Source organism: Manis pentadactyla, chromosome 9 (assembly GCF_030020395.1).
Source record: "Manis pentadactyla isolate mManPen7 chromosome 9, mManPen7.hap1, whole genome shotgun sequence".
NCBI classification, from domain to species: Eukaryota; Metazoa; Chordata; class Mammalia; order Pholidota; family Manidae; genus Manis; species Manis pentadactyla.
The window spans coordinates 116,764,491-116,792,191 of NC_080027.1; the positions used below are offsets into that span (position 1 = coordinate 116,764,491).

Genomic DNA, 27,701 nt, shown 5'->3' on the forward strand with positions numbered 1-27,701 from the left:
AAATGGGGCAAGATGGAAAGGGAGTGATGGTATTAGGGGTGATGGTGAGAAAGTAGCTGAACGTACTGATTGGGGGAGGGGAGACTGGCGAGGAAAGGAACCAAGCAAAGGCGTGATGTACTACAAGACAAGGGAGGGAGGGCTGTTACACCAATGCCATCCCCTCTCTCCCCCTTAACCCAGCCTATTCAAACACCCTGAAGTAGGGCCCAGACATTTTGAAAAAGCCTCCTGTTCCACCTCCACATGTTTATATAAAGAAACAAAAACATTAACTCAAAAAGGCATCTACACCCTCATGTTCATGGCAACATTACTTACAATAGCCAAGATATGGAAACAACCTAAATGTCCACTGATGAATGAATGGATAAAGACAATGTGGCATGCATGTACCATGCAAAACTATTCATCCAAGAAAAAAGAATGAAATCTTGCCATTTGCCACAACATGGATGGTCCTTGAGCATTATGCTAAGTGAACTAAGGCAGACAGAGAAAGACAAATACTGTATAATCTCTCTTATATGTGGAATCTAAAAACAAAAACAAAAAAATCATGCTCACAGATTCAGAGAACAGACTGGTAGTTGCCAGAGGTGGGGCGTCGGGGGATGGAAGAAATGGGTGAACTGTTTTGTTTGGTTTTGTTTTTAGTATAAATAATTGTTAAATTTAAATATAATGACTCCTGGATGAATCTAATGTAAGTTGTAAGGAAGAACTGCTGGAATTGAAGCATGAATGAGTTTTTTTTTTTTTATAGCAAGTATACTGAACACTAGGAAATTGTAATCAGTACCCCTTTGTGACACTTAAAATTTAAGAAGTTAAACTCTGAGGGGCAAGGCTCAGGGTGTAGTTTTTAGAGGGGCTGCTTAACTTAAAGAAGAGTAGCAGCATATATTCTTAAACAGCTATATAATTAAACACCAATTATCTTAATAGCTAACACTTATAAAATGCTTACTATGTACCAAGCATTAGTAATTAGTAATAGAAAATGATTTACATTTTTTTAAATCTTCACAAAATCCCAAATGTACAGATATTATTATTCCCAACTTAAAAACGAGGAAAATGAGACAAAAGGTTAAACAATATCTTCAAATTTACACAGTTAAAACCACTATATCATGCTGTCACTGCTGCCATGCTACTTTAAGGTCAGTACTTTGACTTTAAGGACAGTAATGTGGATAAGTTGCCCACAAAGTCCCTGAAGTTGCCAATGATTACACCAAGTGGGGTGGACTAGACAAGTCCCAAAGTCCTCAACCAATATTGAATGCAATAGGAGGGATACAGAAGCGAAGCGCCAAAGAATCAAGTGTTTTTTACACAACAGTTGAATAATAACCAAGTCTAAAGAAACAATGGGTATCTATGAAAAAAAATTAACATTGTGTCTGGGCCCAGGATGCAGGCATCTTAAATTTAAATTGCATATGCTCAGTACAGAACCAGCTCTTCAGCCCAGTCTTCACCTGAACAAAGGGCATCATCTTATCTAGTCAACTCAGGACAAAATCTAAAACCACCTTTGTTTTGATTCCTCCCTTTCCTTAATTTTCCATATTCAATCCAAAGGACCTGTTAGAAATTAACATGATAGCAAAAATAAAATCTTAATAGAAAGATTGGGAGAAAAAGCTTGGAAAAACTTGTAGAAAGCAGATAAAAAAACATGATGAAAAACAGGAGAGGAAAGGTTTGAACATTAAAGGACCATTCCACAAAGTCCAACATTCAAATAATAGAAGTTCTAGAAAAAAAGAACAGAGAAAAAGGAATCAAAGAAACAATGAAAGAACATCTAAGTATATAAATTTCCTGACTGATCAGCACACTGGATGAAAACAGAACCATGCCAAGGCATACAGACTCCTAAAATTTCAGAACAATTGAGTCAAAGAGAAAATCCTACACATTTTCAGAAAGGAAAAATAGGTAACATACAAAGGATAAGAAATCAGATTGACTTTGGACTTCTTGATAACCATGTAAAGTTAAAAGATCAAGGAGTTATGGTTTCAAAATCCTGAAGAAAAACCATTTCCAACATAGAATTCTCTACTCAAACTATCCATCAGGTGTGTGGTAGAAAAGTATTTTCAGGTGTACATCATCATAAAGAATTCCCAATTCTGGGAGGAGGGAGATCCCAGGGTGTGAGCTGCACACAGTCTTAGTGGTTAACCAGTCCAAAGAGCACTAAGTTAGAGATTCCCCAGAATGACTTCCCAAAAAAATGAAATTGACAGAATAACAACTGAAGGAGGAGAAATCTAAAACAAGGAGTTTGGGGTTGAATTAGTGATTGTTTCATAGAAAAATAAGCAAAAAAACCCTCAAATTATTATATTTATAGGGAAAATGCATAGGAAAGTAAAAGTAAACACAATTTTACTATATGGTTTAGCTATGAACATTTATATATTCATAATAAGGAAAACCTCTGAATATTGATAAAATCAAAATTACAATAAATCTAAATACAACTTAGAAAAATTATTTTTAAGATGTTCCTTAAAAATACAGTGAAGCCTAATTTTTCTAAAAAATATATTTTCTGAATATTAAAATAATGTATGTTCATTCTAGTGCATTAGATTAATACTAAACAAAGAAGAAAATCACCCCAAATCCCATTATTCAGGGATAAGAAGACACTATTAAAATCTTCCAGTGATTTCTATATATATAAATTTTTAAGCCAAAAAGGAATGATTCTGAACATACTGTTTTATATCATTTGAAATTTAATATATTGTGTAAAACTGTCATTAAATATTCTTCCACAACATGATTTTTAATGGTTATATAATAATTTATTACATGTAAGTCCTATAGCTTATTTAATTCCCTAATGCTGGGTACTGGCTATTGATTATAGAAAGTGCTAGACAAATAAGAACACAAAAATTACTGTACTTTCCTAAAATAAAGTAAAAATGTTCCTACTTGCAAATGTATATCAGAATAAGAAAAAGGCACAAAATTTATTTTGAGAGGTTATGGAACTGCTCTATATTTTGACTAACTGCTACTGCTTTTTTATATAACTGCTTATATCTATCAAAAACTCAGACTATATACAAACTACAAAGGCAAATTCTACTGTATGCAAATTATACCTCAATAAACTTACCTAAAATACACATGCAAAATGTAGAAAACACAGTAACTTTTTATTTTTAATATGCTCTTTGAGTCAGCCAGTAAATAAGTCATACAGAAATCTAAAATATTATTTGGATATAAATAAGTTTTAAATGCCTAACAGAATTCCAAAGAATCAAAAGAGCAGAAGCCAATGAAATCAATAAAATAGAAAACAGAAAAATAGAGAAAATCAATTAAACCAAAAGGAGCTTTAGGAAAAAGTCAATACAATTTATAAACCCTCCTAGCACAACTAACAAAGAAAATACACAATTTACCAATGTCAGGAATGAAAGAGAGCATATCGCTACATGTATCACAGACATTTAAAAAAATGTTTAAATGTATACTATAAGCAATTTTAGAAACATAAATCTGACAACTTGAATTATATGGACAAATTGCTTGAAATCCACAAACTACCAAACTCATCCAAGATTAAATAACCCGAAGAGTCTATCTCTATTAAAGAAACTGATTTTAAAGTAAAAAATCTTCCAAAAAATTATTCGTCTGTACCAGATGGCTTTACTGACAAATTCTACTAAACATTTAAGAAAGAAATAACACCAATTCTATACAATCTCTTCCAGAAAATAGAAGAGTACAGCTTCAAGTTTGTTTCTGAGGCCAGCACTACCTTGTTATCAAAACCAGAAAAGTACAACAGAAAAAAAGAGGGAGAACACTACAGACTAACATTCATTAAAATCCTCAACAATATTAGCAAATGGAATCCAATAACAGACACCAAAACCGAGTTAAGGTTTATCATAGGAATGAAAGTTTAATTCAATATCAGAAACCAACCAGTGTAACCCACCACATTAATAGTCTATTGAAGAAAAACCTCATGATAATATTTTGCTATGGTCTGAATAATTGTATCCCTTTAAATATGTTGAAGTCCTAACCCCCAAAGGTGATGGTATTAGGAGTCTTTGGATGGTGATCAGGTCATGAGGGTAGAGCTTTCATGAATGGGAGCGGTGCCCTTATAAAAGAAATCCCACAGAGCTCACTAGGCCATTCTATTATGTAGGAGCACAGTAAAAGGCTATGAACGATGAAGAGAGCCTTCACCAGGTTACCATGCTGGCACCTTGATCTTGGACTTCCCAGCTTCCAGAACCGTTTAAATTTCTGTTGTTTATAAGCTACCCAGCTGCGATTATTTTGTTACAGCAAGCTGAATGGACTAAGATACATATGACCTGATGTACAAAAAGCATTTAACAAATTTCAATATCCATTCAAAATAAAAAACCCTGCATAAACTAAAAATAGAAAGGAATTTCCTCAATGTGATCAAGTGCTTCTAGGCAAAACCTATGGCTCACATAATATTAAGTAGTAATGATGAATGAATGAATGCTTTCTCCCTAAGACTGAGAACAAGGATGTCCAATCAAATCTCTCTTATTTATTAACATTATCCCAGAAGTCCTAGCCAGTTCAATAATGCAAGAAAAAGAAATAAAAGTCATACAGGTTGGATAGGAAGAGATAAAATTCTCCATATTCACAAACAGCATGAATGTCTATATAGAATATCCCAATTAATCTATAAAAAGCTCCTGTTATTAATGTGTCACAAATATCAATATTTATATTCGGAGTGAATAGGAAATCAAAATTTTTAGATTATTTTGAGATATTGTGAATGAGACATATATAAATCTAAAAGACATGGACAGTATCTGTATGTTGTAAACTACAAAACACTGATGAAATAAATCAAAGAAGGTCAAAATGAAATGAATTGGATTCATGTGGATTGAAAGATTCAACACAGTAAAGATGTCAATTCTCCCACAAACAGATCTACAAATATATTGCAATTCCAAACAAAATCCCAGGAAAAATTTTTGCAGCTACAGAGTTGGATTCTAAAATTTATAAATTAAGACCAACAAACTGGAATAGCCAAAATAACTTTGAAATGGAAGAATAAAGTTGGATGAATCACTACCTGATTTTAAAACTCACTAGAAAGCTACACCAATCAAGACAGTGTGGTATAGATGAATGGACACTAGATCAACAGAATAGAAAAGAGTCTGAGAATAGACCCCACAAACATGGCTAATTGATTTTTGATAAAGATGCAAAGTCAATCCAAAGGAGAAAGAATAGTCTTTTTAATGTTACAAAAATGTGAAATCTCAACCCATACCTTATACAACAATTAATTCAAAATAGATCACAGAGCTAAATGTAAAACTTAGAACTACAAAACTTTTATAATAAAACTTACGGCAAGAGCTGGGGTTAAGCAAAGTATCCTTAAACATGATACAAATGTACAGGGCATAAAAGAAAAAAAATCAGTAAATTGGACTTCATCAAAATTTAAACATTTTTCTCAGCAAAACACATTTTTAAAAGAATGAAAAGACTAGGAGAAAATACATGCAATCAGATATCCAACAAAGGTTTTATATCTCTGTATCCAGAATATATAAAGAACTCTGAGAACTCAGTAGTAAATAACAAACCACCCAATTAAAAACTAGGCAAAAAAATTTGAAACTTCACAGTTGGGCAAACCACCATACAAAAAGATGTTCAACATCTTTAACCACTAGGGAAATATAAATTAAAACTCTGATGAACAACCACTATACATTTATTAGAATAACTAAAATTAAAAATACTTATAATACCAAGTTTTGGCAAGGATGTAGAAAAACTGGAACTTATAGACACTGCTGATGGAAATGCAAAATGGCACAGCAATTCTGGAAACATTTTGGCAATTTTGTTACTATTAAGTTAAAGTTACACTAACCATATGACCCAGGTAACCCACTCCTGGATATGTACTTTAGAGCAAGGGTCAGCAAACCTTTTCTATAAGAGCCCTGCCAGTAAATATTTTAAGCTTGCAGGCCACATATGGTCTCTGTTGCACATTCTTCTTTTTTTATTGTTTTTTTACAAAACCTCCACACACAAAAAATATTCTTATAGGGCAGTATAAAAGCATTTGGCCTCAGGGCATAGATTTTTGACTCCTAGTATAGAGAAATGAAAACTTATGTTACTACAGAAACCTGTACATGAATGTTTACACCAGTTCTATTCGTAATTGCTAAAAACTAGACATAATCCAAATGCCCTTCATAGCAGAGTGGATATAAACTGTGGTACATCCATACAATGGAATACTATTCAGCAACAAAAGAATATTCTAATGATCCCTACAACTTGGATGACATTCAAAAGCATGCTGAGAGAAGTCAGTCTCAAAGCTTACATACTGCATGATTCCATTTATATGACATTCTCAAGAAGACAAAATTATAGTCAAAGAACTGATCAGGGGTTGTCAGGGTAAGTGGTTAGGGAGAGGATGTGATTAACAAAGATAGTGATTACTGCAGCATGGCAGACCTACAAATGATTTTTGCTCGTTTTTCTTTCTTTTTATATTTGTTTTCTCCAACTTTTCCACATTTGACTTACTACTTTTATAACCCAGGGAAGTCTTAAACCCCCAGATCAAAGTAATAATGGAAGATACCACTGAAGGACTGCACTCCTCTTGCTTCTTAAATGCTCATTTTCTCACATTTACTAACAACCTTTCCCCCAAAGTGGCCTAATTCAAATTTATTTTGTTAAACCACTGAGAGTTGAAGTAGCTAAGATTTTACATCTTAAGTTTCTTTTTTATAGCATTTCCAATAAAAGTACTTCACTCTATGCAAAATCCTCAACTTGTTCAAAGCTTTGTTTTCTCAGCCTTTAATAGAGCTTCTTTCATTTACCTGTACTAAATTCAGAGTTTAAATTAAAACTAATTTGAGTCCACTGGGAAAAGTTTAAACAATGGAATTAAGTAGTACCTGCCTTAGGTTCCTAAAATGAGTAGTTGGTAAAAAAGGAATTTTAACTTCTGAAGATTACAAATTGCCAGGAAATAAGTATACAAAGTAGTGATTTCTCTGCTTTGCTACTAGAGTTCCACACAGTTTTACTATCAGACCATCATATATGGGAGGAGTTTTTATTGTATTGAAGACGAGAGCTACAAGGAACTTAGAGATACCTGTATCCAAACCCCAGACTTCCCAGATATTTTAGATCAAGCATAAGAACTAAAATTCTAAGACTGCTCCTTGCCTGACCAAATTAGTTGTGAAGAAAAACATACAGATGGTTAAGTTTGATTAACTTACATCTCCTCCTGCTTGCTATCCCCCAAGGCATTTATTGATTTATTCATTCACTAACTAGTTTTACTTTCCTTATAGACAAATAGGGCTCTAGCACTGGGGGTGGGGGGCGGGAGGGTGTTCCATCATGAAGTAATAAACTCATGGGATTCAACTATATGAGCCAAGAGAAAAAAGAGAGAAAGTAAAAGGTGAGGAAAAACAGGAAGGAATAAAAGAAAACACAGAATGCTTTAACTAGAACAGGCCACTCTGCCTGCCTTTCCAGCCAACAGATGCATGCCCTGGAGTAAGCCTGTGACTGCAGTTGTCAATCGGCTGTTCCTCATCATTTTCAGTTCTTACGTGCCTGTTGCCATGCCAGCATCTCCCTGAGCAGTATGATTTTAGTTTAAAAGAGATACTTTCTTCCATATAAAACTTGAGCAAACTTTTCAATTTAATGTAATATGTTCCCTGCCCCCCAAAATTTGCTCAATAATTGGAATAAGAGACAAACTGGGAATAATGCATTAGAGATGAAAAAATATACCACAGGAGGTAGGGAAAGAAGAAATCATTATGAGCTAAAACATGAAGGGAAAAAGACATCAAAGACATGGGGGAACATGGCTGGGACGGAGACCTCCTGGAATAGGCAGGTGGTACTGCGAAGAATAAAAAACAAGGTTATACCTGTAATGATGAGGTCGAATTCCAGAGGTACTTTTAAAACTCAAGTTAATAGAATTTAGGTCAGAAAATATAACATTCCTTTTTTATCATCAAGCAGGTGACAAAAGTAAGAGGAGTGGGCCTCCTACACGACAGCAGGGAGCAGCGGGGCTGTTAAAACAGAGCTCACGCCCCACCCCCAAAGAGGGCAGCTGCTGTCCAGCTCTCTTGCTGATGTCTGGGAATGGGACCCAGCGTACGATATCCTCCGATTTTTTTAAGAGTAATTGGAAATTTGAGTTTTTATGAGAATTAAATAAAGAGATTACAATGGAGGAAGATTCCTAAGCAATCAGGAAGGAACAGAATCAGAAGGGGCTGGCTCTTGATAGAAAGGACATTCTGCATGGTAACAGGGAGAATGAAGGAAAGGAGAACCAAAAGGTAAGGCTGGGGAGGTAGGCTGGGCCAGGCTTTTAGGGCACCAGAATTCTGAATACTATCTTATAACTACAGAAAGTCAGCAGGTAAAGGAACAGGCAATATGTAGGACGGAGGGAAGGAATGAAGGCCTGTGGGGATGAGGGAGAGTAGTTGTTTGTTAAATGGGGGCACTTTTTTAAAGATGAGAGCGTCTTTAGTACCTTCATATCCTGGAAGACAAGAGCAAAGATGGGAAGAGATGATAACCAGTGAGGTGGAGCAAAAGAGAAGGGACACTAGTGTTGAATGAGAGATTCTCTCCACATGAATGAGGGTGTGAGGAGACTGGGGGAGGGTGACAGAGAAAAGGGCAAGAGCCTCCAGAGGACAGTCCCAGGCCACCAACCAGACCCATGGCAAAAGGCAATGGCAGGAGCTAAAAACTGACCTAGGAAAGACAACTGCTCAGAAAGCTATCAGAGACATATATATGCTAAGTGGAGCTGAGCTAGACAAAGTTGAGGAGGCCCGAAAATTAAAAAGCAGACAGCAGACATAAGCCTTTACATCAGCCAAATGCCCAAGAGGTCTTAAGCAAAGAAATTCATCATTGGAGCTGGCAGAGTCTCTGGTTTGAGGCTTGGCCACATTCCCAAACTGAAGTCTACAATAGTAAAAGAAGAAAGTACTAAGAATATAATCAAATAAGAAACTAATTCATGGTACTACATATTATTAAAATTTTCCTATTTTGAGGAGCTTTCATTCATACTCTCTCAATTTATACAGTAGCATTTATAAAGCATATAAGCCAGGTATCCAGTCTTACTTAAAGCTAAGCACCAGAGTAGATAGTGTGCACAGGAATACAATGAGAGTAAGCAGTACGAATCTAACTGAAATAGGTCACCTGACCCCTGAAACCAAAGCACAGCTAGCCCCTGTCTAATGAGATTACTAACCAGTCAGCTGAAAGGGCAGTGTGCCATGTTTTCATGGTGTAATGAAAATAGTGTGGGCTTTAGAGTAGAAGACCTTCATTCAAAGACCAGCTCTGTTCCTTGCTAGCTCTATCACCCACACAAGCAAGTTACTTAACCTCCACCAGTTTTTATTTTCCCATTTACATAATGGGATTGATATTACCTCCTTCGAAAACTGTTTTCAGTATATAAGAAGAAGCCACATGTAAGCACTTGCTAAAAGGCCTGGCACATCAGATACTCTCTTCTCACTGGAGGCATCACCAATTATCCATGGTTTGCACAGAAGTTAGTTTCCTTGCTGCAGAATTGAGTAAAAAAGCTTTTATTTTAATAAGTCTTATCAGAAGATAAACTTAAGATTTCTTAAGGAAATCAGAGAAACTAACTCAAATAGCAAATAATAAATTGAAGAACCTAAGGTCACAAGAAGAAAACATCATTTCAAGATTGGTATTAATAGGCTGATGAATGTAAGGATATGATATAAAGGAGGGAATACAGAAACTGCATGACTGGGATTCTCTATAGATGCAAGATTTTTCTCACTGAGCAGAGTTCAAACCTGGAGCTCATGGGATCCACAGTCTAGGCTTCAAAGAGTTGTGACCCTCTTGAAACTGTAAAATTGTGAACAGGTACAAAGGTACTATGGTAAGCCAAAAATGTACCTCCCCACCTCCACCCAACAGGATACCACGTCAAATCCCTGGACCTGTGAATGTTACTTCATATGGCAAAAGATGTGACTGAGTTAAGGATCTTGAGAGGAGGAGCTTATTCTGAATTATCCAGATGAGCCCTAAATCAATGACAAGTGTCCACATAAGAGACATACAAAGAACAGCTATAGAGAGGAGGTGGCGGCAATGTGACCCTGGAAGCAGAGACTGGAGCATAAAGCCACAAGCCCCGGAATGCCTACAGCTACCAGAAGCCGTGGAGGCAAGCTCTCTCCCACCACCTGCCAAAGCCTGGAGGGAAGGCAGCCCTGCTGGCATGGCACCCTGATTTGAACTTGTGGCTGCCAGAAATGTGAAAGAATACATTTCTGTTGTTTTAAGCACTTCGGTAGTAATATTTTATGGTAGTCATAGGGAATTAATACAGGTGTACTTTTCTAAGGTGAGGGCCCATAACTTTCATTGAATTCTAAAAGAGGTTCTTATGAATCCCAAAAGGTAAAAGAACTATTGTAGAGGATAAAGCAAAACTGTCTATAAGCAAAGGAACCAGAAATGTTTAAACCTGCAGAACAAGTTGTTACTTGGGTAAGTACCCACAATTAGTAAACGTTGAATAAGAAAATAATAAGCTGTCCTCTGACATCTAATCCATTATTCATTATCTCTTGGAGTTCAACCCTACGAATACATTAGAAGGCACGGATTCCCAAATAACTAAACAGCTTGTTAAAAATATAGGTTCCCAGGCTCCATCCCAATGTACTGAATCAGAATCTCCAGAGGACAGGAATCATATATATTTAAAGCTACTCTGATAATAGATGTGCAGACAAATTTGGGAACCACTACTCTAAGGCAGGGGTCAGTAAACTTTTTCTGTAAAGGGCCAGAGAGTAAAAATTTGGGCCATGCAGGCCATGAGGCAAAATTGAAGCTATTATATAGGTATTTACATATAAAATTTTTTATGGACAAATTTCAAACCATAAAAATAATTGAATATGTACAACTTTTTGCAATACTGGTCTACTAATGAGAAGAATGGACTTCTGTCTTGGGAGGGGTAACATTTCAACTTAATTTGGGCTCAAAGTTAGTGTTTTCTATTATCAGATTGATTGCAAATGGTCATCTGTAAAAACTTCCAGAGTTGGGGAGAACTTAAAAAACAAACAGGCAGCGGGCTGAACTTGGCCCAAGGGCTGTAGCTTACCTACCAACGTCCGCTGAAAAGTATAAAGGAAGAACCACCACCCCTGCCCTTAAGCAGTTGACAAGTTAGAGAGACTGGAACAGCAAACATAGAACAATGAAAAACCTGAAGCGGAATTCTGAATGTTTTATGCTGTGTGCAATGAATCCAAATCAAGTATAAACAGTCTTTTTTAACACCCAAAAATGTGGCAGGTATCTATGACAGCAGCTCTTTCAGCACTGAATGAAAATATCCATCACAAAAAGCAACTATAGATTCTTTAGTGCTTTTAAGGGATTTCTTATTAATCAAAAACAGCAGCTACCTATATTTGAAAAATATTAACACATATCTACAAGACACATTATTTATTCACCCACAGATGGCACTTAAGATATGTGTGGATTCTTGTCCTTCTGAGAGAACTCCGCAGCACTGCAGGAAATTTAGCCCAGAGTAGGCACCACAATTACAGAGTAGATGCCAAAAAGGTTCAGAAAGGGGGAGACGGTGGAAACTGGAGCAGTGGAAAAGGACGTCACGGGTTTAGATAAATTGGTAGAAATTTAAATGAACCCTGAAGAACAGATTTTAAGGAGAGGAAGAACGTCAGTTAAGAAAAGGCAGAGGGGCTGAGGGAGAGCAGCCTTACTGAGAGTTCGGAGTAGGACCAAATTGTGGAGGCCCTGCCTAGCTGCTGCCTCTGCCACCACAAGCCAGCAGTTCAGCGCTCTCCGCGCATGGAGCCCTGATAAACCATCTCTCATTCAACGTTCACTTAGAATAGTTTCCTAAATACTTTAGCCATATGAGTGAATGACCGTGGTTTCATCAGGTACAGCCCTAAGTAGGTCAAAATCTAGACTTTTCCATCTAAAAATTGAAAAGTTTAAAAGCCGCCTCTCCTGACCTAAATTCTCTCCTGCCACTATCACCTCCTATGCCTTCAGAGCCAAACTTCTGGAAAGTCATACATTCGTGTTTCCATTTTATCTCCTCCCATTTGTCATTCATCTCCAACCCACTCCAACCATCTTTCCAATTCTACCACCTCAATGAAGCGGCCTGCTCTTGCCAAATGCAATGACAGGATAAATCAGCCCCCATCTTGCAAAACGTGAACTCTCAGAGGCATTAAGCCCCTTCCTTGAAACACTGCCGACTTCTGACACCACACTCCTAGGGTGAGCCTTCCTTCCACTTCTCTAGCTGCTCCTTCTGGGGCTCCGCCAACCTCCCCCACCTCCAAGTGCTGGATCCCTGATTTTTATTCTGGGCCTTTGATCTCTCAGTACTTACAGTCCCCCTCGGTTATTATATCCCCGTGGCTTTTAATACCACTGATAATTTCCCAATTTCTTTCCCTAGCTCAGGCTTCTCTCCTGAGCTCCAGACTGCACATCCATATGTCTATTCTAGAGCCTCACTTAGCTGCTTCTCACCTAAGCTATGCTAATTTTTCTTTCCTCTCAGTGTTGCTCCTTCTCTGGGCTTCCCTATCCACCCGGCAGCTCACGCCAGAAACCTCATGGCCAGCCCTGCCACCTTCCCTTCTGCTGCATCCCCTATGTCCAGTCCCTCAGCGAGCCCTGACAGCGTTCCCCTTGTAAACTCTCCAGTGAGCTCACCTTCCATCTCCACTGCCATCACCAAGACCAAGCAGCAATCGCCTCACCTGGACCGGGTGCGAATCTCACAGAGGGCGCCCTCCCCACACTCTCTCTTCCCTCTAATCCATTTCCAGGGTACAGAATCACAAACAATCTTATTTCATCATTTCCTTACTTAAACTCCTCGACTAGTTAGTTTCCTTTTAGAATAAATTCCAAAATCCTTAATATGACACGGCCCCATCAGCTCCCCCGCCCACCCCTGCCCTGCGCACTCCGCGCCAGGCCGACCTGGCCTTTCTTTGGCTCCTCAAACATGGAAAACCCTTTCATTCTCTGCTGCCCCCGCCAGCAGCACCTGGCCGATCCCCACTTCCTCCTCACCTCCCCACGGAGGCCACTCCTCCGACACCGCCCGTCCCCAGGGACAGGCCTCCGCGACACTCTCACGGCACAGTGATCAAGTACAATGATCTTCGCGGCCCACCAACAGATGTGATCGCATGGTCACGTGACTCCTGGCATTTCCCACACGAAAAAGTCAAGTGCGGAACAGGAACTGTGCTGTTTTATTTGGCCTGGCAGAGCAGGCTTTGAAGCAACTTATAATTTATAGACATAAACTAATATTTTAGACCACAGCTTAAATTACTAACAATGAATTATTTTTATTGATTAAAACCAGAACTGTATTGAGTAACACTCTTGGCGATGCTTGAGTATCCTCAAATATTTCTAAAACCATCCTGTAGCTTTTACTTACTGAAACATAACTTTCCTTAAAAAGTTAACACAGTTGTTAACTTTTTCCTAGGCATTTATATAGTAATAATAACAATAATAACTTAAAAGTTTTATAAAGTTTCAAACACCATGCCATTCACTTTATATTTATGCTTCACAAGAGATAAATATAACCTCCTTTTTGTAGCTAATGAAGCTGAGGCTCAGAGAAGTTAAGAAACTAGCTCAAAGTTATACAGGTGGTGGTAGCAGGACCCAAACTCATAGTAACTCAGAAGTCAATTTTTTGATATATCATGCTATCTCTAATATCATGCTTATTTAGTAATATCTTATTATTCATAAAAAATACATCTATATATAGGTATCTGAGGCTTAAAATGGCTCTAAATCATTATTTCAGCTATAAAATGCCTGCTTGATTCAGTCTCTCACATACAAAAACCAAATCTATCTCACCTATAAAGAGCCTGTGACTCTTACTCAAAATATCCTTGTTCCTTATCCACATAATCTATACTTTGTTCTACAAAATATATTTAGCTTCCAGTTAATTTTCTTCTCTGCAAGGAACTCAATTAACTTTAAAAAAATGGAACCATCACATGACTGGGAAATGTGCATATTGATCTCTGCTTTTCAGAAAACTTTTTACAGGTACATTTGGGACACATAGCTCATGGCAAACTCAACTATTCCCCAAACCATCCACCAAAATAAAAACCATGCCAAAGATCCTTTTGGTAAGAATTAATCGAAATCACACTCTCTAGAACACTACAATAACTTTGCTAACTGGCAGTAGACAGTCAATAAATATTTGATTCATCAATCATGCAAGATATTTCTACAATTAATGCCCTGTTTTCTTGAGAGAGTAAACAGGAAATTAAAAATAACAATATTTCTAAAATAATTGAGGTCTTCGCAGAGAAACGCATAACGAGTTAACATTTCCTCAGGACAGAGGTAGGAAGAGATCATTTAACCCAGTTGTGAATATTAATTCACAGTGATTCCAATTAATTCCAACTGGCTTTCAACAAGTGCCAAGATCATTCAATGTGGAAAAAAGTCTCTTCAGTAAACAACGCTAGGACACCTGGCTATCCACATGCAAAAGAATTAAGTTTGGACCATCCTTTTACCATATATTCATATATTCAAACTTAATTCAAAATGGATCAAAGACATAAATATAAAAGCTAAGTTCTAAAGAGAAAACACATAGGTATAAATCTTCATGATCTTGAATTAGGCAATGGTTTCTCAGCTATGACACCAAAAGCACAAACAACCAATGAAAAAAAGATAGGGTGTAGTGTGTGGAATACAGAAAGAATCTTATAACTCAACAACAATTCAATTTAAATAACAAAACAAGTTAAAAACCGGCAAAGGATTTGAGTAGATATTTCTCTAAAGATACACAAATAGATAATAGGCATATGAAAAGATGTTCATCACCATTAGTCATTAGGGAAATGCAAATCTAAATCACAAGCTACCACTTCACATTTACTAGCGCAGCCAAATTAAAACAACAACAAAAATCCAGAAAATAATATTAGTGGAGATGTTGAGAAAGTGTAACTTTTCTACACTGCTTGTGGAAAAGTACAATGGGACAGCTGCTATGCAAAACAGCTTGGCAGTTCCTCAAAAAGTTAAACATAGAATTATCATGTGACCTAGCAATTTGACTCCTAGGTCCAAAAGAATTGAAAACATATGTTCACACAAAAATGTGTACCTTAATGTTCACAGCAGCATTATTCACAATAGCTAAAATGTGGAAATAACCCAAATGTTCAACTGATGAATGTATAAACAAAATGTGGTATATCCATGCAATAGACTATTAATCAGCCATACAAAGAAATCAAGTACTGACAACGTGTTACAATGTGGATGAACCTTTAAAACATCATGCTAAATGAAAGAAGCCAGACACAAAAGACCACATATCGTATGATTCCATTTATATGAAATGTTCAGAAAGGCAAATCCGTAGAGACAGTGATTAGAGACACAGATTAACAGTTGCCAGGGATTGAAGGGAGGAGGAAATAAGGAGTGACTGCTAATGTGTTTGCAATTTATTTTGGGAGTGATGAGAAGTTCTGGAATTAGGAGTGATGGTTGTACAATCTTGTGACTATATTAAAAACCACTGAACTGTACATTTTAACATGGTGAATTTTATGGTATGTGAATTATATATCACCTTAAATATATATATTATATATTCTTACCACTAAAGCTGTACTGACTGTAGTTTAGTTTTTTGATGATTCAGAAACATCTTACTGTATTTAAATTTACAGATATTTTCTCCTTCAAGTGTCAAATAGTGCAAACGTCTAATTAATATCATGCAAATGTATTTTATATACATGATTCATAATGGTTTCTTAAAGTTTAGAGAGTAAACAAAAGTTTGGAAAAGGTGTTTTGCTAGCAAAGTTGGTCAGATCTACTAAACCTAGGAAAAAGTATAACCTCTTTACTAAAATTTATGCGTGCTTCTTATATTTTTTAATTATCTGTATTATAAAGAAATAGAAATGAACTACACTTGCCTTGTCATATTTAAAAATGAAAAGCAAAGAGAAATAACTGATTTTTAATAATCTAGATTTTACATGATTATACTCATAAGGAGAAATGAAATGTTCTGCTAGTAACAGCAGGGAACATTTCACTAGGTTAGTAATACGGTGCATGAAACTTGAAAAACCTGTGACTACAGTTCTTACTAATGGCACTTCATTTTTCAGTTCCCATCACATGTCTCTGCTACATGAAATCAGTAGTTGAGGTCATGAACAAACTTTCAGTTTTTAATGGCAGAACTCATTAGTTTATAGGCACTACTAAGGCACATAAATGCAAAACTATAATATGCCTAACAGAAATAGACTAGTAATTGGTATTTGAGTTTTTTAATTGAATGTCACCTAAGCTGTGAGGTCTAGGTGGTAATGTAAATGAGCAAAGTAGGCCCAGAAGAAGACAAGGGAGTGGGATCTTGAGTGAATTGGGGAGCAGGGGCCTCATCTAAAGGAGGCAGCCACCACTCAGCTCCAGCAAATTGATGTCTGGCAGGAATGAGGGCCCAGCATGGACAAATTTCTAATATCCCAAGGAAATTTTGGTTGTATATTTTATGCTTTGTGAAATCTCCCTAATTTTGAAATGTTGGCAACTAATTTCTTTTATTGAAGTATAGCTGATAGACAATATTGCATTGGTTTCAAGTATGTAACACAGTGGTTCCATAGTTACACACTTAAATCCTCATCCCAACTAAGGCAGTTACTATCTGCTGGCAACTAATTTTTTTTTTTAAGTTGAAAATCTTCAAGCCTAATAAAGCACATCAGCTGCCAAATATATGGCCACTAGTTCACAAACTGATTAGAAACTCTTGAAACTAGTTTATAACAAATTATAAATATATTGTATTTAATATAATGTAACATCCTTTATATATAGCTAATATCTGTAAATACATTTTTTGAAGTTTGGAGGATATGGGTCATCCTTAAAGTTTTCAAAGTGGCCCACAGACCCTATAGAAGGGTATTAATGTTATATTTCATTCATATTCCTTACTGAAGTGTAAAAGGTTAACTTTTTTCCACTCATTTTTGTGGCATTTGATTACTGTAGACAAGTGGAAACAGAATGGTTATCTTAACTCCACTAAGTAGTCCAAGAATCAAAACAGTTTGGGAATGACTGGCAGGGGTGGGGGGGAATTGAGAAGGCTGTTTCTTTCTTGCATTTGGATAGACCTTAAAGAAAATTAACTGGTGGTAAAATTGGTTGCCGTTTTATCAACCAGGAGTCCAGTAGAATGGTGACTGAGCTATCTGAATTATAACTACATAGCTGAATAAAAATCTTGTGTCACACTTTCTGATATGAACATGGTAGAGTTACAGACATGAATTTTCCCAGGAAATACACACAGCAACAAGCAGAAAGAGGAAAAAGCTTCCCAAAACTCCCTTTTCAGCACACCTGGGGGAGAGCAAAAATATAAAAACTCCAAGTCTATGAGATCAGGGCTAAGATCTCATAGCCTAATAAATAAGCCTAATATCAGACAGGTATGCTGGGCGTAGAGAGCAGAGATGGACACAGAAGTTGTGGCATGTGATAAGGAGGGCCTAGTAATGGCAGATCTCAGAAAGCAACATAAAAATTCCTTAAGGAGAGGGATTTATAATGGCACCCTGGGGCTGTCCCTCCTGTCACAGCTGCAAAGGAAGGAGTGGGTAGTCCAGAATTGGAGGCAAGAAGCCTCCTAGACTCAGTCTGGTTTGGAGAGTCAGAGGACTTGCAGCAACATAGAGAAACATACTCAGGCACCACATGTAAAAAGGCTTTCTCTGAGGCAGAAATCTAGAAATCTACTCTGGCCCCACTCACTCCTCCTACAAATAAGACTGAGGAAACTCCAATTCATTAAATTACAGGGAATTAAAAGGTAACTGGCACAGGACTGAGTTAGAGATACTGTAAGAAAAATAGTAGAAATGAGCAACATACTGTGCCAACTGTCAAAGAATGCTCACTAGAAAAATATAACAATGGAGAAGATAAACATTGTAACTATTCTTGCATGAATTTAAGAAAATCAGTGAAGTCACCACCACTGTGAAGATCACAAAGCATAAATATAAAAACTCAAGGAAGAAATGTCTAGGTAACAGGAATATTTGAAAAGAAGAAGCATAAACTAGCAGAACTCAAGAAAGAAATGGAAGCATAAACAAAACCATCACATAAATTAAGAAACTGAAAGGAGAACAAAGAGAAGAGACATTGCAGAAGACACAGTAAGAGGCATTCAATACAGAATCAAACACATGAAAAAGTGTTTAAAAGGATAAAAGAGAAAATAAGAGATAAAAAAGATATACAGTGGGAGATCCAACAGACATATAATTAGGGTCACCAAAAAATAAAACCAAAACAATCAAACAAAATAAATTATTAAAAATATAATTAAAGAAAACTGTCCTGAAATAAAAATTTATTTAAGGCTATATATTTAAAGAGCACACATGTGCCAGCATATCCTACACCAGCCTATCTTAGTAAAGTTACTAAATATTACAGAGAAAGAGAGAATCCTATGAGCACATAGGCAAAAAATATCACATCATAAATAATGGGAAAAAATTTAGGCTGGCTTCATACATCTCCACAACATTTAATGCCCTAAGACATTTGTATAACACCTATAAGATACTCAAGTAAAGAAAGAGCCAAGGATTTTATTATGGGCTAAGCCAACCTTAAAGTGCAAAGCAAAAAAAAGAAGTTCTGAAAATGCTGTAAGGACAATATTCCCATATTGTTCCCATGATTCCTTATTGAGAAACTACTACAGGATGAACTTTAACCAACCAAAGGATGACTGGGAAAAGCTTCCACAAAGTGCTTGGGTGGGCATTACAAATATTTAATTTAAAAGAACTAAGACTGAAACAGAGGAGATAAAGGTAATAAAACAGAGCATAAATATCAAAGGCCATAACAACATATAAATGTAAATAACAAAAACTAAGAGAAGGAGAAAGTGAGTAGTACGTATAAGCTTACTGATTACCTTGATGTAAAATCAATATAGCTGGGCGTCAATGCACAGCCTCAGAGCTCACACATCAAGCGGTAGAAGTGTGAGCATACGTAACAGCACGAATGCAATACTACTGTGAATAAATATTATTGACTCTTGACTAAAATTGGGTGATGGAGAAGAGAAAGGGAAAAAAGAAAAGAGAGGACTGAAAATAGAATGTTACCTTTGTTCACAGAAGAGAACTATCACGACCATCAATAAAAACCAAGAATATCATGTAAAGTAACTAGTAAGACAAAAAAACAACAACAAACCTTCCTAAATACCAGAACAACAAAAAAGCAAAGAAAAACTACAGTGAACAAGTTAAAATGTATATATGTAAAAACAGAAAACATAAAATGACAGAGCCCAGGCAAGACATATATCTGACATAGCAATAAGGTAAATGGATCCAACTCATATTAAAAGAGATTTTCCAACTGATTCATAAACTTCATGTTGATTTTTAGAGACACATCTAAATTAAAGTAATTTTAAAAGTTTGAAAACAAATGGATGGACAAAGACATACCAGGCAAATGTAAACAAGAATTAAGTAGAAATTGTTTTGCTCAGCTCTTTCTGACTCCAGAATCTGAGGTGTTAACCACTACCAGCACCACGAATATCACTTCATGTGCTTCTGTAATAGTCCATGTGAATATATGTGCACATATGAACATGCTTCATGTATTTTTTATAAAACGACCTACAATAAATTAGTTTTATATGACATGTGAAATAAGACCAGATATCAAATTTGCAGTACCACCAGATTGCTGAGCTTAAAGCATTTAGTAATATCTACCTCTAATGGTACATTTTCCATTAAAAAAAATCAAAACACTGTACTGAGAACTCCTCACCTGGGTTTGTTAAGGTCAGTTGTTGGCCTAACATCATGTAGTAACTCCTTACTATGATGACAATCTACTGTCAAGCACTGAAAAACTGAAATTCCAGTTGAACTGCTGTTCTCTGTAAGGGCAGAGACTTAAGGAAGTGGTATTTTATCAAACAGCAGTATACTGCAAATACTTCTGTGGAAGCAACAATTTTTTTTAACCTCTTGCAGAAACCTACAGTTGTGATGTTGCTCTCATGTGTTAAAGTGTTATAGCTATGGGAAGAGATATCTCGCCTCAGAAACAAAAGAATATATGTAGAAAAAATTAAGGAACACTCTAGGAATATTATATAAAGGTCAATAATGGCTCTTTAAATACAAAAATAAACCTGTGGCAACATCAACTCAGTTAATGCTTAAATGGAAGTAAAATCTCAGTGCTTTAATTTCAGCATCAGTAACAATAAGAAAAGGAGAGGGAAAATAATAGTACCAACCTGGTAAGATCAAATGACTGAAACACTCAGAACACTGCTTGGCTTATATTTCAATAAATGTTAACTAATATTATCATCACAAAGATAAATTTCAAAAGGACAGATTATTCAAGTCTTTTAAATCTATTATAACTAATGATAAACGTAGTCCCAGAGAGAAATATTTCCCTAATGGAAAAAACAAGGAATTTAAAGCCACTCCTTCCCTAACTCCCTATACCCTCTCTGCTACCACCTACCACTGATGGGAGATCAGGAGCCCTTCCTCTTTTTCCCCATGGTACATCTCCATTAGAGCATTATACCAGTATGTTTTCATTCTTCCCCACCAAGGATGCTATGAACTCCTTAAAGTCAGCAATTATGTCCTGTGCATCTCAACATCTCCAGGGCACTTGTTCTCACACATAACAGAAGCTCAAAAGGTGTGTTAAATTAACAAATATGGTCTTGCAGGAAACATATATAAATGTATGCATATGTGTGTGTGTGTGAAAAACATGATCCAATTCAAGGTTTGTATTTCGTGGAATGCAGTGACCTTGCTATCAGACCTTTCAAGAAGGCAGGTAGCTAAGGCACCTCAGCTGGGACCAAGAAAGAAAGAAGAAATCACTCAAGAAATTCTCAGACACGTCCAGAGCACTCTGAGCAGCAGCCAATGAACTGGGCTCCAGGTTATAAAGAAGACCACAACTTTATCTGTGAAGAGCTCACAGCCTGGTGGACACCCATAGGTAAGGATCAAGCCCCACCAGCAAAAAGAGATGTTAAAGTTAAAGCTAGATCAAAATGTCTGACTCTCAGAGTTCTAAATTGCAGTGTTCTTTCTACTAGAACAATGCCTTTTAAACGTTGACAGGGCACACAGTAAAAAATACATTTTGTAGTACTACCCAGTACAGATACATACATTTCTGGTCTTTTCTATTTAATTCTATTTTTATTTCACTTTGTTAACATGTACGTCTTGACATACTAAATTGGTTTATGACTCAAAGGTGGAAAAATACTGTTCTAGAAGATACATTTTTAAAACTCTCTAGAATTTCAAGGTCAGATATAACTCTTAATAATTTTTCTCACACAGTGAATTTGTATCCCAGCCGAAAAAGTAAAACACCAACAAATAATCAAATAACAAAGACTAACACAGAGCCATGACAGCTGTCAGGGATGGAAGGAAGCTAAACCTAATCTCCATCAGCTTTCCCTAAAGCCACCCAAGAAAATATCCAATCTAAGAAAAACAGCAAAAACAGCTTGATGGCAACTTCTGTAGCATCCCAGTTTCCTTCCAGCTACAGTGTGGCCCAAAGGACTCTCATCCTATATAACAATTCTGGAGCGTCCACTTACAATGAATATTTTTTAAACAATTTGGTGTAGGAGACGTTAATTACATATGTTTGGATGGAGGACAGTGAATTTACTAAAATAAATGAATCAAAATCAAAACAAACTATACAAAATAAACACATTTTATTTTTAAAAGAGCTGTCTCAAATTCGCCCATCTGCATTTAAACTGGGGGCCAGGGGAGTGCACTGATTTTTTCCCAGAGCTGAATAAGGCACGCAAATGCGGATCATTAGTTAAGCTAGCGCTAGCAGCTCTTCTGGTTTGCCCTTGAAACATCAGCACAAAGGCAGTATATGACTTTTCCTCAACACGAGATGTTTGTACAGCACTTCCCACTAAAGGAAACATGGTGACAACAATCAGTGCTACATCGAAGTAGGCTGGCGACGCACAAACCCCAATGTTCTCAGAGTTCTGTCAAACACTGTGTCCCTCTGACAAGACGTAAAGACAGAAATCGGCAGATCAGAAAATTTCTTTCCATCTCTGTGTCCACAGGCAGTACTCCAGCTCTGAGAATACAAGAGTGCTCATTTACATTCTCGGGCTTATGAAGCTCACCATTCCCATCCAAAAAGTATGTCCATGTTTAAAGGACTCATTTTTGTGACATCTGCCTCAAAACAAATGACAGTTTCATAAAATCTTAATACATCTTCTGTCTTCCCCAAAAGAAATCTATGTAGAATTATGTTTAGAAAAATATTCTTTTTATAAAGATAAAATGCATTTTCCTAAGAAAAAGGAGAAAGCCATATTATTTTTCAACTCTGTCCAATAGAAATGTCTATTATGCTGTACATATTTATGCTGTCCAGTACAGTAGCTGTCCAATACAGTAGCCACTAGCAACTAAGTACCGAGCTCTTGAAATGTGGTTGGTGTGACCGGGACACTGAATTTTAAATTTTATTTCATCTTAATTAACTTAAAGTTAAATGGCCACATTCAGCTAGTAACTACCATATGGGGCAGTGATGTAGGCTAGAAAATCAACATAAGTCCTCAGCAGCAGGGCTACCTAATTGACTTGTCTTAGACTGAATGTTACAATTTGAAAAAATGATATTCTATACCAATTTTATATTCAATTTTCAGCTCCCTAATTAATATTTAAGGTATCCTCAGAAATGGTTTCTCTACATTTGGCAATTTTTATCCTAAAATGTGAACACAGTCAATCTGCTAAGCAGGATTCCTTTGGCAACATTCAATTTTCCATCTGTGAAACTTAAGCACAGGGAAAGGAAAAAAAACTTAAGTCCACCCTCCTCTTGATAGAAAGGGAAGAAGTGAAACACACAATCCAAACAAAGGCTAACAGAACCCCCTAGACCCTTCTATGGGTACATCTGCTCATCAACCCCAGCTTGTTTGCTTCTTTAGACCAAGTGTGGATTTCACCAAAAGCCATGCCTTCTTTTGTTTGACCTCATTTTGGCTGTGTTATATTAAGATCAGGCCATGACTAGACCCCTTAAAAGTATTCTACCTGTAGGAAACCATTTAAAATAGACACATTAAAACAGTCTATATTTAAATGAGACAAACTGATCAAATGGTCAAAATGCAGTAACCTGAAGAGAGCAGATGCTTCAGAGACTAAAAAGGCAGTTAATACAAGACCACTTTCCAAGCAGGTGGCAAAAGAAAAACTGCACAATTATATAGTCAGCAAGGGAGAGATACCCAAGGAAATACTTAAAAATACTTTGCAGCCATGCTGTGGCCATAGAATAACTTAAACTTCCAGCAGCACCACTGTGCTCCTTGCAATCTCAAGGTCAATGTCAAATTAATTTTTTCCGCTTCTCATCATGCTAACGCTTATGCACAAATATACCACACATATAAGCAACAACATTTCAGTAATTTCATTGTGTTTAAGTAGAATGAACTTCTAGAACTTGTATCTAAAAATACTATGAGCTCATTTAGAACAAGCAAACTTAAGTATACTGTTCAACAGCCACTAGTACCACACAGCATATTTGGGGAAGCTCAAATGGTACAGAGCAAAGCAATTCTAAGAAGCAGAAGAGTACTTCACCTGAGTTCTCAGGTAAGGACTCAGCACCACAGGTGAGAACTCCATTTTTCTCCACCACTACTACTGCTACCACAGGGTTCTAAAACAGGACTAGCAGCTCACCTACTATATCCAAAAAGCACTGGGATCTCAACACACATGACAAGGAGGCAATGCATGCACTACACCAGGGGCTTTGGGTCTTGCAGAATAATAAACAGCATTGCCAGAAGGAGAAAAGGCTTCATCTGGGGCAACTGAGAGCACTCTGACCTAGCTGGAGTCTGTCAGACTCCATGAAAGCTGCGTGCTGTCAGTCCTTTTTTCTCCTATGTATGGATAAAATCTGCAGATGCAGCCAGGGCAGGGAAGAGGGAGACAGAGAATTAAAATGGGGACTGCCATGCTGTTTGACCCTGAAAGTACCCACTTCGCTTCCAAGCTATGAACTATGGACTCCACTGACTGCAGCATCTGTGGCATTATCTCTATGGAGCTTGTCAGTTATGAAATTCTATGATAAAAGCCTCAATGTCTAAGACAAGTGCTAGAAACCTCAAGGCTTTTTTTCATCATCCTAAACTCTTAAGGAAAAAAGTCAAATGAATATGACAAACAATATAGAATTTTCACAGCAGAGGCACATGTTCTCAAAGCATATAAAGCTTATAAACAGAAAATAAACATTACTCCTCAGTTTTTTAAAAGTCCGTTTCAGAATAGCATTACTTTTTCCCAAAAATGCAATTTAAAGGCAGAAATAAAAATATACTTAAAGATACTCAGAAGATAAACTAGCTTAACATGTATAAAGCTTAATTTTTTTATATTTAATATTCTGATGCTGATTTATGAGAAAATATAGATTCTAGTAAACAAAAGAAACATGTAACAGAAAAGAAAGCCATTGTTTGGCTTGCCTTAAAATGTTAACACAGTGCAGTACTACGCTAAATGAAAAAACTTATTAAACTATCTTAACAGAAATACGACAGTCTTTTCTCTAAATTCCCAATGTTTATGGGCTAAATATTTACCTCTTGAGTTTATAAACCGTCAAGTCCTATCTAACCCACTCCTATTTCTCTAGAGTTTTTGCAGACTGGTTTTAATTAATGGCAATCACATTAAAAATCTATTATTTAAGAAATCTATCAATATATAATTATGAAATCATACCTCCAAAAATATCATCCTTCCTAAACTGGGATTCTGGAGAAAAAAAAACCCTCAGAATTATCTTCTATTTATTTTTTCAACAGTCAAAGCATCGAGCATGCTCAACCCAAAGTGTAATATATATTCAATCACGATTCCTGACTTAAGCCTAAGGTTACAAATTTTTTCACATGCATTCAACAGAAGTACTCTCACTCTTACCTGTATATCCAGCATACCATCCCCAAGACGCCACCATTCCTAAAAGCCATTTATACATGATTCCTTCAATATACCAGAACCGTTTACTGTCCAGCACTCGAAGGGGCTGAAGTATAATTACATAGCAGATGTAGGATGAAATAGCAACCAGATTGTTGGCGACCATGAAGGCAAATCTCATCAGCGCTTTCACGAAGATCCAGCCCAGCCACGGAGCTTCTTCCAAAGTCACAGCCATTCTCACACTCGAGTCCGTCCTGTCTTTCTGAGGCGAAAGGAAATTGCACTTAAAAAGGAAAATGCAGCAAACACATCTAAACAGTCACCAACATAGAAATCGCCATCAGCACAAAAATTAAAGAAAAATCGCGGGTCTAAGCTTTCCCAGTGTGATCTCTCCGGGAAATTCCAGAGGGGTCAGAGAGCGAGGGAGGAGGAGCCGCACAAGGTCAAGGGAGCTGTGCACCGAAGCACAAGGTATGTCATAATATATTTAGCAAATGATAATACTATTCCCACTAATGGGTGGCCGTCCCCGCACCGCGTCTCACTGCAGTCTTGCCTGGACTTCGGGGTAAGAAAAATACTGACACCCTGAGTACCTCCAAACTGACGACACGGGTGAAAAGACTGAAACATGGACCTCACGATCAGATTTCCCACACTGAGCCTCTAGCCCCTCGCCACCACCATTCCTGCACATTGATTCATTCCTTAAAAAGGTATCTCGCATCAGCCAACAGTTACGCTAACATTTTTCATTTGCGGCAAAGGGGTTTTCGTCTCTCTTTTTTTTTTTAAGAAATAGAGGGGCCTATAAAAGGGGGCAAAAAGGTAAGAGAAAGTGGAGGGATAATAAGGCAAGAAGAGGAAGGACCGTAGGGGGAGGGGAGCAAGAGCCAGGAGGAGGCGAGCAGCGGGGCCGGGGATGGAGAGAGAGGTCCCCGAGCGGAGGGCAGGGAGGCGAGCGTGAAGGAAGAAGCCGGGAAGGCGAGGCGAGGATCGCGCTCGGGGGGCGGGCAGCGCACGCGGCGGCTTCCGCGGGTGCGGACGGGGTCAGGCGGGCGGTCTCGGCCGCGCGCGGGGCTCACCTCGGCGGGCGCGGACGGCGGGCGCCGGAGCGCGGGACGCGGGCCCGGGGCGCGGTGCTGCGCGGCGGCGGCGGCGGCGGCGGCGGGTGTCCCCGGCCGAGGAGTCGCGGTCATGGACGCGGCGGCGGCGGCCGAGGCGGGGCGCGAGCGGGCGCGCGGGCGCCCTACTCCCCTCGCGGCAGCCTGCGGACAGAGGCACGGCGGGGCCTCAGAGGCCGGACCTGTCACCGGGGCGGGTCCCGGGGAGGCGGGGGGATGCCCCGCGCCCCCGCCTCCTCCTCGGGCCTACCGCGCCTTCGACCCTCGGGCCGCCGCCTCCCCGGGCCGCACGACGCCGACACCCACGTCCCGCCCCCGGCGCCTCCCCAGGCCCGGCTCTGCCCTGCCGCAGCCGCGGGGCCTGCGCCCGCCGAGCCGGAGGTTACCTCGGGCTGGCCGGGCCCCGGCCCGGGCTACGGGAGCCGGAAGAACGCATGGCCGGCGGAAGGAGGCGGTGGCGGGGCCCGGCCCCGCTCCGGCTGCGGCAGGCGCCCCGTTCCCCGCAGCGCCGAGACTCGGTCCCCAGAGGCCGGCCGCGTCCGCCGGGCTGGCGAAGAGGGGCGGCGGGAGGAAGCGGCGGGAGTCGGGACTGCGGCGCAGCCGCCCCCAGAGCGCCCTCTAATGAAGGCGCGGCTGCGCCGCCGCCCGCGCGCCGGATGCCGCTCGTCCGCGGGCCGGGGCCCTCGCGGCTGCCTGGCCCAGGGCCGCGACCCCGCCGAGCCCAGGACCCGGAGGAAGGGCCGCCCGAGGGCTGCTTTGGTCCAGCCTGAGTGAGAGCCGCTTTTCAGCCCAAACAGCCGATTTCCATTGTTAGGGCTCTCCGCCAAATAAATGATCACCGCCGCAACGGGGAAGCGGTCTCCTCGAAGGCTAATGCCCTCTTTTCTTTCCTAATGAAACCCAGTTGCTCTCGTGGCTTTTCTTCGGAACCTCTCCAGAGTAGTAGGTCTAGAGTTTAAAATCAGTTCATTTCAACTGCCAGAATTCTTGTTTCTGGAAACCACCTGGAACATGAATGACAATTCCAATTCCCCATCCGTTCTCCCACCCACCCCCATAAAAAAAAAATTTAAAAAAAAAACAAGAATCCAGAGGGATACAGAGACACTGAAGTTTAGTCAAGGAGAGAAAAGCACCTAACACCTGCCATTGATGAATGGTAAAAATGGTAAAA

The 27,701-nt window shown here is 38.6% G+C and overlaps 1 protein-coding gene across 7 annotated transcripts in view; it reads right to left on the reverse strand.

Moving 5' to 3' along the window:
• Window positions 1-27,101, reverse strand: part of LPGAT1 (lysophosphatidylglycerol acyltransferase 1) — an 84,729-nt gene extending 57,628 nt beyond the window's left edge. For 4 of the 7 annotated variants that reach the window (XM_036912475.2, XM_036912473.2, XM_057507994.1 and 1 more), the window contains exons 1-3: window positions 26,914-27,048; window positions 26,489-26,671; window positions 25,398-25,662 (exon numbers count right to left, since the gene is read on the reverse strand). In XM_036912475.2, the coding sequence (XP_036768370.2) occupies window positions 25,398-25,662; window positions 26,489-26,602 (379 nt within the window). In that variant the 5' untranslated portion in view covers window positions 26,603-26,671; window positions 26,914-27,048. Of the gene's footprint in view, window positions 1-25,397; window positions 25,663-26,488; window positions 26,852-26,913 lie in introns of those variants that run through there. The other 3 variants (XM_057507993.1, XM_036912477.2, XM_057507991.1) reach the window with 3 other exon arrangements.
• Between the last annotated feature and the right edge of the window lie 600 nt (window positions 27,102-27,701).